The 15,444-nt window shown below is 54.9% G+C and overlaps 1 protein-coding gene across 1 annotated transcript in view; it reads left to right on the forward strand.

Moving 5' to 3' along the window:
• SYNGR3 (synaptogyrin 3) overlaps positions 1-15,444 on the forward strand; it is a 21,939-nt gene continuing 6,495 nt past the window's right edge. The window contains exons 1-3 of the mRNA XM_083872643.1: positions 1-120; positions 8,689-8,929; positions 14,487-14,629. Coding sequence (XP_083728769.1) covers positions 22-120; positions 8,689-8,929; positions 14,487-14,629 — 483 coding nt within the window. The 5' untranslated portion in view covers positions 1-21. The remainder of the gene's footprint in view (positions 121-8,688; positions 8,930-14,486; positions 14,630-15,444) is intronic.

Below are 15,444 nucleotides of genomic sequence, written 5' to 3' on the forward strand. Positions count from 1 at the left end.
GCGGAGCGGGCGCGGGGGAAGATGGAAGGAGCGTCCTTCGGAGCGGGCCGGGCGGGGGGGGCCATCGACCCCGTGGATTTCCTCAAGCAGCCGCAGACCCTGCTCCGGATCACCACCTGGGTAAGGCGGAACGGCCGCGGGGGGCGCGGGGCTGGGCAGCGGCGGTGCGGGGACAGCGCCCGGCGAGGCGGGCAGTGCCGGGCCGACGGGCAGTGCCGGGCCGATGCGCAGTGCCCCCCCGATGGGCAGTGCCGGGCCGACGGGCAGTGCCGGGCCGATGGGCAGCGCCGGGCCGACGGGCAGTGCCGGGCCGATGGGCAGTGCCGGGCCGACGGGCAGTGCCGGGCCGATGGGCAGTGCCGGGCCGATGGGCAGTGCCCCCCCGATGGGCAGCGCCGGGCCGACGGGCAGTGCCGGGCCGATGGGCAGTGCCGGGCCGACGGGCAGTGCCGGGCCGATGGGCAGTGCCGGGCCGACGGGCAGTGCCGGGCCGATGGGCAGTGCCGGGCCGATGCGCAGTGCCCCCCCGATGGGCAGTGCCGGGCCGACGGGCAGTGCCGGGCCGATGGGCAGCGCCGGGCCGACGGGCAGTGCCGGGCCGATGGGCAGTGCCGGGCCGACGGGCAGTGCCGGGCCGATGGGCAGTGCCGGGCCGATGGGCAGTGCCCCCCCGATGGGCAGCGCCGGGCCGACGGGCAGTGCCGGGCCGATGGGCAGTGCCGGGCCGACGGGCAGTGCCGGGCCGATGGGCAGTGCCGGGCCGATGGGCAGTGCCCCCCCGATGGGCAGCGCCGGGCCGACGGGCAGTGCCGGGCCGATGGGCAGCTCAGGTGCATCGTGCCCGCAGCCGGTGCATCATTCCCAGCGCTCGGTGCGGTGCGGTGCGGGTGCCGGTGCGGCGGGCGCTGCCCAGCCCCGCGGGCAGTGCCGGCTCCCGGAGGAGCTGGCCGGGAGTTTCCTCGGGAATTTCCTCGGGAATGGGCCCGGGATGCCCCGCTGCCCCTTCTCCTGAGCAGTGCAAGAGGATGGGGTTCGGAGCAGGCGGCAGAGGACATTTTCCTGCCTTCCACGCTCCGTGCATGCGTGTGTGTGACAGAAATCCGGGAGCCAGCCCTGCCCAGCTGCCCCGTGCTGCTGAGAGGATGTCATGTTGGTTGGACGTTTCCCATCTGTGAATTCGCACCGTGGAGCAGGGAACAGGAGGTGGAATGGGCTCTGCAGCCGCTCAGGGAAGGCTTTGGTGATCCCTGCCCGGGGAGCTGTGCCAGGGTGCCCCTGGGGCTGTGGTGCCCCGATGCTCAGGGCTAAGGACAGCCCCTAATTTACCTCCCCCAGCCTGGCTTTTCGCTGAGATCTGCAGGTGTGCAGGGCCTTGGGAGGTCAGGAGTGCCAGGTCCTTCCCAACCTCCCCCCCAGTGGGAAGGGTCTGCCTGGCTCTCACCTGGCTCCAGTGCTTGGCTGGAGGCTGTGGGTGAGCCTGGGGCTTGTCCTCGCCCATGTCACCCCTGTGCTGGCTCTGTGTCACCTTTGGCAGTGCTCAGGGAGGCAGGGGGCAGAGGAAGGCTGTGCTGAAGAGGGGCAGCCCCCCAGCTGCCCTCCTTCCAGCAGGCACAGACTGTGTCTGTGGGGCTCTCCGGGCTGGGGATGCCCTGGCTGAGGCCCCGAGCAGCACAACGTGCAGCACATGAGCAATTCCAGCTGCAATCACATGCTCACAGTTAAACCACATGCTGCAGTGTGTGGCTGGATGGGAGCTGGTGTCCTTCCCAGGGCCTGGAGGAGGCCCATGACTCCATTTCTGGGGAAAAACGGGGGGCCAGGGATGGATCTGGGGCATTCAGCTTGGTGTGGATGGGGCTTTTTGGGCAGGGTTTGGCCTCAGGGCAGCAGTTGTTTCCTAGAAGAAAACTTGGTCTGGATCCTCCTGGATTCTCCTTGAGTTTGCAATGGCAAACTGCTGGCAGTGGTGTAGGGTTTGGGTACAGTTAAATAAATCACCACTGTTGGTGAGTTCAGCCCTTCCTGAAATAAATGTGTCACCTGGCACCCAGAGGGCTCCCCATTCTTGTTGGATGGAGGGGACTGGAGACTGCTGGAAAGCAGGACCAGAGTATGGAATATAGGTACAAAATAAAAATCCCAGCTCAGAAGATATTCCTGGATACATTCACTGGTTTATTTGGTGGTGAAGTCCCTCCTTTCATGGCTCTGTGTTCACAGGGAATTGGTGACAAACAAGTGCTTACAACTCCAGAAATGCATCAGCTTAACTCCAAACAAGTGCAGGGCCACCAGTGTGGACAGATGTGGGATGAGCATGGTGCTATCCCATAAATGTTTGTAACGTTTAGAGTTGGCTCCAAAGCCCATTGAGCAAAAAAGAAGATTTTTGCTCTTTTCAGTGGGCTGTGGGAGCTCCCTTTGGAGCCCCTTTCCCAGGTCTCACATTCACTGGTAGATCTGTCAGGGTTCATCACAGCTCCAGCCTGGGGGTTCAGAGCCCCAGCTTGGTTGTGTCAGTCCAGTTTCCCATGTCTTCAACCAGTTCAGCTTTTATGGCTCCCTTCAGTGTGAGCTGGGACTGCAGTCAGTGCAAAGTGTCAGTGGATTCCCTTCCTGCTGCTGTGCCTTGTGCCTGGATCCCAGACCAAACCCATGTCAGGATGGAGAGATTGGATGGGGGAGGCTTTGCTGAGGTCTCCTTGCCACTTCCTGGGTGAGTGTGGCAGTGCTGTGGCACGTGGTGACAATCCATGCTGGTGGCCTGAGCACCTGATCCCACACTGGAGACAGGACCCTTGCTCCATGTGTCAGCGTCTCTTGGGAAAAGGAGGGAGCTGCCTGGGATGGGCTGGTTTGGGTGGGGGTGATGGAGAAATCCCACAGGGATTTGGGGCCAGCCCCAGGTGCCTGAGATGAGTGACTTGTGCTAGTCTGGCCACTGCTGGGGCTTCCCACCACCAAGGAAAGGTCCAGTTCCCTTTTGTGACTCCCTTTTTGGCTGCCTCGGGGACCTTGTGCTGGCAGACATGTGAGGGACTGGCAGGTGAATGGTGACCAACACAGAAATCCCCAAATGTCAGAGGTGGCCGAAGGGGATTCTCTCCCCCTGAGAGACTAATTCTGAGTATCTGAGGAGGAAAAAAACCCACTCCTGGCTTGAGCTGTAAAATCAAAAGCTGGAAAGAACCATTTAACAGTTCCTCATTCATCTCTTCCCTCTCTGTCTGATGCAGTTTGTCAGATGAAGATGTGATCGCTCTTGTGGTTTCCTTTTGAGACATTTTTTGCACGGCCAAACAGAGTCGATATTCATGATGGGTGCCTGCAGAATCATGAGTTCCTTTCTCTGTGACTGCCCGTGCCAGCCAGACTTTCAAGTGGCCACTCAGCTTCACAGGGCAATTGTTCATTTAGCATAGGCTTAGGTCTGGCTTTTAAAAGCAATTTTGGCAAATATTCTGGTAAACTTTTTCAGCAATTCCTGTGGTTTCGTACAGAGCAGGAGCAGAAGCATAGTGCCAGGTCCCATCAGTGCACCCTCATCCCCCCCTGACTCACCCATCCCATCCCATCCCATCCCATCCCATCCCATCCCAATCTCTCTGCCTCTCTGGAGCTCAGCAGGAGAAATGCAGGGAATAAGCTCTGGATGGCTCTTCGGTGGTTTCACTGACTCCCAAGCACTCTGGGCTCTTAGGGAAGAGTTCCAGGGCTGCTCTGGCACTCCAGGAGCCCCCAGCAATGCTCAGAGTCATTAGCATGATCTGAGCTGCTTCAGGCTTCAGTCCTGACCACTTTGCAGAAGGGTCATCAGATTTCTGCCTTAATTTTCTCTTTCTGCAGGCTGTGGATTAAAGGCAGAACTTAAACTTAACATTTTGGTAATGGAATTATAGGGAAGCTTTGCTGCATCTGAGCTTAAAATGGTTCTGAATTGTCATGCTCCTGTCATCTCTGGTTTCAAGCACTGCTGTGTGTGCCATGTGCTCAGATTGCAGGACGAGATTAGGAACCTTGAATGGACGCTGTGTCTCAGCCAGCATCTCTCACCACATCAGAAAACATAATTCAGGAAAAAAATCAGTCATGTGGTCATCAATAGACATCCTCCCAAACTGATTAGCCTGCTGGACATGGCCCTAAACCTCTTAGAGCCAGCACAAGACCACCTCTTTCAGTGCCAGAAACCATGCCAGGCCTTCCCTTCCTGCTCATCTCCGTAGTCCCGTGGGAGATCTGGCAGAGCTTTGGTCTTCACAGCCTCCAATAAATAGTGCAGCTCAGTGCTGGAAACTTCCCTGAGACTGACAAGTGTAAAGATAAACTGGAGAGGGACCCAGGGCCTGATTCCCCCCTGTGCCAAGGGTCCCTCTCATCCCTGAGCCCAGGGGGATCTGTGCCAGGCCCGTGCACAGCACAGGGGCTTAGTGGGGCTTAGGGAAACACCCGGTGCTAAGCAGGATTTGGCCTGTGCTGGTTTGACCTGAATTGTTTTCCTTTTTCCTTTGGTGGTCCAGCCTTGTCTCTCTGGGCTCCAGGAGGGCAGGGAGCTGAGCAGGAAGGGTTTGGCTCCCTGGAGGGAGCGAGGGATCACCCAAAGCTGGGTCGTGCCCAGCACTGTTGATCAGGAGCCACAGCAGAGGAAATCAGCTCTGGGTTATTTTCCCTCGTGCATTCCATCTCCTCCATGCTGACATTAATGGTTGCTTGCCTGTGTAATCAAAGCCGAGTTCTGCAGTCTCCCACAACCCCACACCTTCTGGTGATGTTTTTTTTTTAAAAGGTCCCAAATCCAAGTACAGCTCCTCAGCAGTGGAAACATCTCACCTTAAAATGGCTGACAGCTCACACCAAAGCTCTCAGCTCCTTCTCTCCTGTGTTATTTGCTTTTTGTTTTCCTTGCCTGGCTCTGCTCAGGCTGTGAGGCCTCCTGAAGCACATTTTAGAGGATGGGCTGCAGAAGGCTGAAAGCAACGGGGAGGAAAAAAAAAAGTGTGTCTGTGTGTGTCTGTGTGTGCTGGGGTGCCGCCTGCTGGAGCTTCAGGAGGGAACAGGGATCTGCAGAGCAGAATTCCAGAAGAAAGGCAGGCAGCCTGGCCAGCCAGCATCCTCCAGATGGCAAAAAATGTGGTGGAGAAAGGGCAGACACAGCTCCAGCTTTATCCACACCTGACAGGTGTCTCCATCCTGGGCACATCAGGGGCCCAGCACCCCAGGCTCCTGTGAGGGCCTGATGGGTCCAGCAGAATTACAGAATCCTGGAATGGTTTGAGTTGGAAGGAGCCTTAAAACCCATCCAGTTCTACCCCCTGCCACGAGCAGGGAGACCTTCCACCATCCCAGGTTGCTCCAAGCCCCATCCAACCTGGCCTTGGACACTTCCAGGGATACAGGAGCAGCCAGAGCTCTTCTAGGCACCCTGTGCCAGGGTCTCCCCACCCTCTGAGCAGAGAAGACCTGTCCCACTGTCCTGTCCCATTGTCCTGTGTCACAGAAGTGCTGCTTGCTCTGGAGAAGTGTCTCTTCTTGCTTTAAACTGGGGGAACTGGGCTGCAGGCTTTCGTTAACAGGAGAGGTCCCAGTTTCTCCCTGGTGTGGTGGAACCCCAGCTCCCTTTGCACGAGAAGCCCATCCATGTCCCCGTGGCCCCGGGGGCTCCTGGCCTGTGTTGTTCTTCCTCCACTGAGGCTCCTTTGTGTGGTGAAGAACAGCTCTGAATGGAAAGGATGGGGGAGGAGAGCTTTCCTCCTTCCCATTCCCCCCACAGCCACAGGCAGGGCAGCACCTGGAGCTGCTGGAGCTGCTGCTGTTGGGGGTTCCAGTGCTCAGGAGCCCCCGAGCTGCCAGCACATCCCTATGGAAGCTTTGGCAGGATTCAAGGATGGAAAATGCAATTTCCCACCGTAGTGGCTGGGGGGAATTCAGTTTTCTTACTGTGTCTTGCACCGGTTCATCCAGGAGGAGCAGAATTTGTTGCTGGTGGCGTTGGGCTGTTCAGCTGGAAAATGGAGTGTCCTGTGAAGGCTCCTTTGCAAATCCTCTGAGGTACAGCTCAGGCCCACAAAACCTCATTGACAGTGGAAAATCTGACCTTGTGTTTTCTCTTACAAGTCTCTGATGAGCTGGTCGGGGCTTTGAGCCACTGTGGTTTGTGAAGGTGATTGGGAAAATGCACTTGTTCTGTGTGAACTTCAGAAAACACAGGGGGTTTATTTCCCTGCCCACATTTATTTCATCTACCCACGTTTTCCTAAAATAAAAGCACTTTTTCATCTATACTTAGAAAGGCAACACCAAATTTATTCTCATTAAAATGTTTCACCAGCACCAGTGGGGTTTTTAAGAAAAAACATAACATTACAATCCTGGGGGGTGAGAAAACCCATGGAAAGGTACATTTTGACAGGAATTTTCCAGGCAGTGCTGATGTTTTGAGCTCATCTATCAAAGGTGTGCACTTGAAATTTGTTGCTACTTTGCTACTTTGACCTCCCAAAGAAAAGCTGCATGTCCTGTGTTTCCTACATTGAAATATGGTTGTGGGGGTCTCATGGTTTGAGCCACGTGGTTGTCTGGCAGCAGGAAGGATGCTCTGCTTTCCAAAATATTTTGGAACTGCAAGTTAAATGATAAAACATCACTCTAAAAAAAAAAAAAAATCGACAGCCCCAGGTGTGCAAAGCTGGTGCAGGCACCACACACCCGTGCTGTGACATCCTTAATTGTGTTTACAGGGGCTCTCCCTCACCACCAAAGCTCTGGGCTCCCAGCAGGCTCCCAAAAGCTTGGAGGAGGTTGTTAATCGTGGGAGAACTGAGTGGAACTTGTCGGAGGAGCTGAGTACAAGTTGGCTGGCCTGCCAGAGCAGTAATCGTGTGGAATCAGAGCTCCTCAATTATTCATGTTTTCCAGAATCACATTACTTCTTCCCAGGGCCTGTTTTATAAATGCTGCTGCTATTTCTGATGGTAAATAACAATTTTGCATTATTTATGAACAGATTTTTACAACTGCTGATGTTACAGATGCTGCCAAAGCTCTGGGAAAGCTCTTAGTGCTGTTTGTTGTTGTTTTCTTCCTTACATGCAGCCCCTCCTGTTGTGAGAGTGATGGGATGATGATGGAGATGATGGTGATGATGGTGATGGGGATGAAGGTGATGATAGTGATGATGGGGATGATGATGGAGATGATGGAGATGATGGTGATGATAGTGATGATGATGGTGATGGGGTTGATGGTGGTGAGGATGATGACAATGATGATGCTGGTGGGATGATGGTGATAATGGTGGTGGTGATGATGATGATGGTGATGATAGTGATGATGATGATGGTGATGATGACAATGATGATGATGCTGTGCCATCCCCAGTGCTCCCTAAGCTCAGCACCAGCAAGGAACAGGTGCAGGTGCCACAGGGTGACTTGGATGGTCCCAGAGCTTGTGGCTGGTGCTTAGGGCTGGATGAGGCAGGGATGGATGTGGGACCAGGCCTGGTTAAATGCCCAGAGGAGGAAGAGGAGAGGGTCTATCCCAGTGTTACACCCTTGGGGGTGGTTGGCTCATCGTGGGTTCTGCTCCATTTCCCCTGCTCTGTGACATGGCTTTCCTGGGAGCTACAAGAGGTGACACAGGTGACACAGGTGACTGTGAGCACCACCAGCTGGGCTTCATCCTGTGGCTCCAGGGCTGCTACCTCCGTGTCACCTGTCCCTGTCTCGTGCCTGCCGTGCTGTTCCTGCAGGTGCGGCAGGAGCCAATCGTGCATTGTTCCCATCCCCAGCTGCTCCCCAGAGCTGGAGGAGCCTCTCATCTCTGCTGCTGCATGTCTGGCCTCCAGCTGTGTCCCAGGAGCCAGGAGGGATGCCTGCAGGGCTGCTGGTGCTGGCAGGGACGAGATCAGAGGTTCCCAGTGTGAGGGAGCTGTGCCTGCACTCCCTGCTGCCCTCCCTGCTCACAGGCTCTGCCAGAGCAGCATCCAAAGTGGGTTGTGCTTGTCCTGCAGCTTCCCCTCCTGTCTTTGGTGCCAGGAGGCAAGGGAATAACTTAGGTGTGCAGGAGGGGAATGGTGTTCCCTGAGGCCACCTCCGGTCCCAGCACAGGCTCCTGGGCAGCCCCAGCAGCCTCTGTCCTTCTGTCCCTCTTGGGCCCAAGCCAGCTCACTGGGTGATGGATTCAGGAGCTGCATCTTTCAGCCCCTGCTGAGCCAGCTAAAAAATCGCCCTGTTGCTCCCTGTGCTCCTGTGCCACCTCCCGACATGTGTCTCCTGTCCCCTCCACCAGCAGTCCAGCCCTTCCCTGGCTTTCCTTCCTTGCTCCCTGCCCCACAAGGACACCAGGAGCTTTGTGGGGCACAGCCTGGCAGCAGAGAGCAGCACCAGCACAAAGACTCTGCCCCATCTGGTTATCTTTTCCCTCCTCAGCTTGTCTGGAGAAGAATATCCTTAAACTATCCTGCACAGCAAGGCACTGGAGAGGCAGGAGGAAGTTCCACCTCCCAGAGGAGGAACACCCAGGTGCTGCTTGCAGCCACCAACCAGAGCAGAGCCGGGATGTGTCTCACCAAAGCCACGTTGCCGTGGAGTCAAGGCCAGGGATTGAGTCCAGTGACGCCGCTGCTGTTGGAAAACAGAGTTCCATGCAGGCAGCAGTGAGTTGTGCTCTCTCCTCTTCCCTCTGCAGATCTTCTCCATCGTGGTGTTCGGCTCCATCGTGAATGAGTGCTACGTGAACAAGGACAGCCAGCACCCCGAGCTGCTGTGCATCTTCAACGAGAATGAGAGTGCCTGCAGCTACGGCATCGCCGTGGGCGTCATCGCCTTCTTTGGCTGCATCTTCTTCTTCGTGGTGGACCTGTACTTCCAGCAGATCAGCAGCGTCAAGGACCGCAAACGGGCTGTGCTGCTGGACCTGGGCTTCTCAGGTACCTCTGCTCTGCCCTGCTTGGGTTTGTCTCTGCCCTGCCCTGCCTGCCCAACTCTGTCCTGCCCTGCCCTACCCTACCCTGCCCAGCTCTGCCCTGCCCTGCCCTGTTCTGCACTGCCCTGCCTTGCCCTGCCTTGCCCTGCCCTTCCCCTGAGAGGGGTTTTAAAAACTTTTATTCTATTTTCAGTCTGATGTGAAGGGTGAGAGACTACAGGTGTTATAATTCAGGCCATCACAATCAGAAGCCAAACTATTTCTTAATTACAATACATTATAAGCATTTCTTGGCCTATCAGCTTTTGTAAATGCCTTAAAACCAATCATCTAATATTATCCCTTGTGGGTCCTACTACAGTGCACCTTTCATAGCTCTATTTTCATATTTATGTGTTCCATATATTCACCTGTCATAGTTCTATTTCTCCAGTGTGTCTGGTCTTATTTGTGGGGCCATCTTTTGAAACTTGTTTCCAGTTCCATTTCTCTCTCTCAGCAATGTCTGTGCTATCCCATGGCATTTCTAAGTCAACATTTCCTATCTCAGAGTTTGCACGCAGATGCACAAGGCTGTGTGAGCCTTCTGTCAGGATATGAGAATTCTCTACAAATCCATTTCTCACATGACACAACTCGTGTCCCTTGGCTGAGGACAACAGGGGTGGCAGGGGAGTTGTCCCACCCAGCCTCAGTGGGCTCAGTGAGCACTGAGGAAGCCACATGTCGTGGCTGGGGACAGTGATGTGTCCTCACCCTGCAACTGGAGATGTTCTCTGAGCTGGGTTTGGTGAGGCCACCCACAGGGTGAGGCTTGGTGGTCACATCTCAGAGCCCACACTGGGGGTTTTACCCACCCACATCTGCTCTGCCTCACAAAAAGCAAAGGTGGTTTCAGCAGCTGCCTCGGGGCTGGTTTCACTTTGTGCACAGAGTTTGGAGCAGAGCAGGAACAGTTTCTGTGCAGCTGGGGCTGCCCTCGGGTCTGCTGTGCCCTGCTGAGCTGAGGTTCATCCCTGCAGACAGGAGCAGGCAGGATGCTCCAGGCTGGAAGGGAATATCCTCTGCTCTGCTCTGCTCTGCTCCAGGAGCTGCCTGGCTCCGTTTGCAGCTGCTGCTCTTCATTCCCAGGCTCTGTTAGCAAAGTCTGAGGTATTTATCCAGCACAGGCGTGGCTGATGGCTCTCTGTCCCAAATGAAGACATCCATCATCACCTCCCTGCCTTGCCTGTTGTTCAGGCTGTTCTCTCCTCACTGCAAAGCTCATTCCCATGGTGCTGGAGCATCCAACCCTTGTTAGGGAAAATTTACAGCCCCTTCCGTGGGGGTCAGTGCCTGAAATCCTTGGATTCAAGTGGGAGGGGGACATCCCATCCATCTTGTGGCTGCTGCTGCTGCGTGTCACGGAGCCAGGCTGGGATCCCGCCTCACATCCTGACAGCCTCTGCTCCCTGCCAGCCTCGTGGGAGCTGGCACTGCTCTCAGACTCTGCCTCCTTTCTCCTTGGTCTCTGCAATGGATCCACTGGGAGGAGAAATGAGAGAATCATCAGGTCCTGGAATGGTTTGGCTGGAAGGGGCATCGAAGCCCATTGAGTCCTACCTTCCACTAGACCAGGATGTTCCATACCCAGTTAAACTCTTCCAGGGATCCAGGGGCAGCCACAGCTTCTCTGGGCACCCTATGCCAGGGCCTATTCACCCTCACAGGGAAAACTTCCAAAAATGCATCTGGGAAGTGACTGTAGGTGACTCTGGGGCACAGGTGGGGCTTCAGGTCAGGCCACCACACTGAAAGCAGCACTTACAACCTTCCCTTCCAGCTGCTCTTCCAGCTGTTCCCACAGCCAGGCGTTTGGTGGAGACCAGGCTGTGATTGGGGTGGTAACCCATCTTCCCTGGTGTTGGCACTCCTTAGATGATCATTATCTGCCGACCCCGCCGTGCTTCCCGGCGCTCTCCTTTTCCCCGGCGTGCTGGAGGGAGTGGAGCTGGAGCCCTGGCTGATCCACCAAGAGCCAGGGCTGGCACAAGCAGCCTCACCCCGTCACTGCCAGGGCTTTAAAAATTCCTGTCAGTGCTGCAAACATCCAACCACACCTGGCAGGTGTTGCTGGAGTTGCTTCCCGTGCCCTAATCTCCTCCACCAGCAGGGGCACCTGCCTTGCCCGTGGCACTGGGGGAATCCTCCTGCTGCCCAGAGCTGGTCTGGAGGGGAAAGTCTTCTCTCTTTCTTTCTCTCTGCACCACAAAAACTGCTGGAATTGCACACGGGTGCAGGAACCATCCCAGGCGTTCCTGGGATGAGGATGAGGAAGGTCTGTGCCTTGCAGAGCTCGGTGCTGCAGAGGGATTTGGCAGCTGCAGTACCCAGCGCAGCCGTGCTGGGTCCGGGCTGTGCATGATGTCATTTTAACTCCTGACATCCCGGGGGTGCCACCAGGGCTGGGGCGGCTCTGGGGACAGAGTGGCAGCGGGAGATCAGTGACAGTGTCCTGCCAGGGAGGACGAGCTGCTCTGGGTGCAGTGTCACACACAGGAACAACTTCCCCCTCTGCAAACTAGTGCCAGTCCTGTGTCCCTTGTGCCAGCCCTGTGTCCCCAATCTTGTCCCTGAGCATAACTGGTGCCTGCCTCATGTGCTTTGTGCCAGCCCTTTGTCCCAGAGCTTGTCCTATGTCCCTTGTGCCAGCCCTGTGTCCCAGATCTTGTCCCATGTCCCTTGTGCCATCCCTGTATCCCCAGCTTTGTCCCTGAGCCATCCTGCAGCTCCCACGGTGTGAATTAACCTTTGGGAGCTCCTCTTGTTTCACCTCTGGTCTTTCGAATTCCCCAACTACCCCCAGAGTGATTCTGAGCAATGACTGAGGTGTCAGTGCAGGGGTTGGAGCTGCTTCCCCTACCAGGGAACAGCTGCTGGTGAAGCCCCCTTGTAACAGCAGGGGAACAGAAAATATCCCTGAATTAAAGGGTTGTTGAGGTGTCTTTCTCTGCCTGGGCCAGCCTTGACACCTCGACAGTAAGAGGGCACGGCTCGGTAGCAGGGTGAACCTCACCGACCCCTGTGAGTTCTTGTCTTGCTTGAAGGAGTGAAGCAACAATGGCAGGAAAAAAAGAGGAGGCTGTTCTGGGTTATCTGCTGGCTTTATTCATCAGAGGATCTGCCCCAGCAGACACCCCTCAGCAGAAGCAGCGGGGAGGAAAAGCGAGGGAAAAAAATCTTTTTTCGAACCCCCAAATGCAACACCTTTTATTGGGGGGAGGAACTCAGGGATGGGTCTAACTGGGGACAAATCAGGGGCCAAAGGGCTCTCTGGATAAATGACATACATTGTAACAAATCAATAACTCAGGTGGGGAGACAGCTGAAGTCTTGCCCAATCACTTGGGGTTTTTCCTGGAACTTTCCAGACTTTTGGGAGAGACCCCAAAGTGACAGACAAGGCCCAGGGGCTGGATAACTTATGACTGACATATAACTGGGGTTGGGATGAAACTAATGAGGGTGGAACATGGGTGGCATGAGGCAAACCATTATAACTTATAAAAATGAACTTAATACAAGGAACAAATACATACATAAAACTGATAAAACCAAACCCACACCACTACAAAGGGTGACCTTTAAGGAGTAAAGCCCAGAGGTCCCGTTTAATGCTGGCAACAAGTCACTGTCCTAAAGGGAAATGAAAGTGCTTATGCAGAGATTGGGGTGGGTTTGGTGTCAGGATTGGCTGTATTTGGTGAAGTGTCTGTAATTTGGAACAGGAAACCTGACTGATCCTTCCTGTGAAGGCATCTCATGGCCAAGCCTGATGGTTGGGAACTCCCAAACATCCCAGCTGTGCAGGAGGAGACAAGGAATGTGTCTTCAACTGCAGTTAGGAGCAAATTCTGAATTAAAGGCCTTGAGCCCTGTACCTCCAGCACTCGGTGTGGATGCTCCCAGGCATTTTATATCATATTTAGGGATAACTGGCAAGATAAATGGGAATAAATGAGAATAAAGGAAGGTTCTTCTCTCCATGCAGTCAGACAGGGACTGGCAGCCTGGCTGCTCATCCTGATGTGCTGATGATCCTTGGAAGCTGCTGGGCAGCTCAGCATTCCCAACATCCACATGTGCACTGACACCCAGAATCTGAGACATCAGGAATGATGGAGACTCTCCCAGCATGGGAGGGTCCAGATTGTGCAACTCCTCTTCCCAGTGCTGGAAAACACCCCTGCTGCTGGCCCTGTGTGCTCCTGGCTTTTCCTTGAGCTGTTCCCTGAGCTCCTTGGCACTGGGCAGTGCTGGTGGCTGGGGATGGAATTAGGGCAGCTGCAGCCCTATCTTGCTCAGCCAGCTTTGCTTCCAGGCAGGAATAATCAAATAATCACCAGAGTGTTTCTGCTCAGTTGCACAGGCCCAGGAGGATTCTCTGCAGGGACGAGCAGAGCTCTCACGTGTCACGGAAGCAGAGAGTTACAGAATGGTTTGGGCTGGAAGGGGCATTAAAATCCATCTCATCCCACCCCCTGCCATGGGCAGGGACACCTCCCACTACCCCAGGCTGCTCCAAGCCCTGTCCAGCCTGGCCTTGGACACTGCCAGGGGCAGCCACAGCTTCTCTGAGTTTCCCCACACTCACAGGGAAGAATTTCTTCTCAATATCCAGTGTAAATCCACCCTCTTTCAGCTTAAAGCCATTTCCCCTTGTCCTGTTATTCAATAATGCCCTTGTGAAAAGTCCCTCTCCAGCATGTCCAGGGAGGATATGCTGTCCCTGGAGGTCATTGAGATTGGGTTGAGGTGTAGTTGAACTGAACTTGGGGCAGGCAACCCACTGAGATGACCCCACAAGTTTCCTCCCATCTCTGTTTTTGTTTTTAAAAAGCTCCTTTTGGGATGCGGCTCCTGCAATTCCTGTTCCTGTTGGAAACCTCAGTGGTTTGTGCAGCAGCAAAGGAGAGGTGCTGTGCAGGGGTTGGAACCCTGGAGGCTGAAAGTTTCAGGCGTTCTGTGCTGAGGGGCACTGACCCTCAGGCAGGCACCACATTTGACCTGAGGCCTTGGAAAAGGCTCCCAAAAATGAGGGACAGCACTGGGATTGTGGGTGTGGAGTTTGAATAGAAATGTGTGATATTACAGGGTGAAAACCTTAGAATCTGGGGGTTTAGTATACAGTAATATATATGGGGCAATATGGAGGATTTAGGGCGTTGTCTGAGTCCTTCTTCTTCACCACCTTCTTCTTGGTTTCGGGTGTTTTTTTCTAATTGGGTGAAAAAGGTCCACACTGCGGACCTTGGGTGGTCAATTATTGGGTCAAAAGTATAAATAATATAGGTGTCACCTCATTATTGGACAGTTTATGCTTAAATCACCTTGGAAGGAGCTAGAGACACCTCCATTTTCTATCTTGTTAGAGCTCACAACTTGTGAGACTGTGCTATAGATAGGAATTAATAAACACGAAAACTGCGACTCCCGTGTCTGAATCCCGGCTCCAACACCAAGAAAAGAAGATAAAACCCTCTCAGACAGGAGCAGCACTGACCAGCTCTGTTCCCCTGCAGGTTTCCTGGCCTTCCTGTGGTTTGTAGCTTTCTGTTTCCTGGCAAACCAGTGGCAGAGGACGACGCTGACCAGGGGCTTTGCGCAGGGCGCGGACGCGGCGCGGGCAGCGATCACCTTCTCCTTCTTCTCCATCATCATCTGGGTGAGGGCAGCGCCGGGCCTGGGGGGGCCACAGCAGAAATGAAACCTGCCCAGGCTCAGGGCTGAGCTGGAAAGGAACTCTGGGATTTGGAGAAGTGAATCCTGGCGGGCAGTGAGGAAACCTGCGGGCTCTCCACACGTGGAACTGGTGGTTTCTTACCGGGGCGGCCTCAGCTCACTGGGGAATTCCAGGCTTCCCTTTCTCCCGAGGCTGGGAAGTTTTGTTCTATTGAAAACGTGTCACCAGCCATGATCTGCCCTGATTTCAGCTCCTCCCTGGGGCCCCAGGGCAGCTCGTTGGAGGCAGAGTCCCCAGGAGCAGATCTCTGCATTGGGCACGTTCATGGCATGGCTGCAGGATTTTGGGGGCTCTCAGGCTCATCAGCTCCGTCCTGGAACAAGCTAGACTATCCCCTTTGCTGTCCAGCTGGAGAAGGGACTTGTAGAAACTCCCTTGTCTCCCATTTTTGGCTCCAGCTGGGCAGAGGGGCTTCAGCCAGGGCTGTGTGAAGCCCACCTGGAGCCCAGATGAGCTGAGGGGGCTCCTGCTCCAGGGGCTGTGTGTGGAGAGGCAGGGATGGCTCCGTGTTACCTCCATCCCTCCTCCAGCTTTTCCTTGGGCACAGAGCCCCGGGATGTGCTCTAATTCCATATTGCCTTAAAAGAACTGGGGCAAAAGCCAGTTTGAAGCTTTCCAGCAGCAAGCCTCGCTCCAGTTCTCCCCCAGTTTAACTGCTCCCTGCTTTATGATTATCCCAATAAATCTCATTTAATCCCAGCTCTTCCCCGTCGTCGACTGCCACAGGGAAGGGCAGC

This window comes from Zosterops lateralis, assembly GCF_965231275.1.
Source record: "Zosterops lateralis genome assembly, chromosome: 15".
Classification (NCBI taxonomy): Eukaryota; Metazoa; Chordata; class Aves; order Passeriformes; family Zosteropidae; genus Zosterops; species Zosterops lateralis.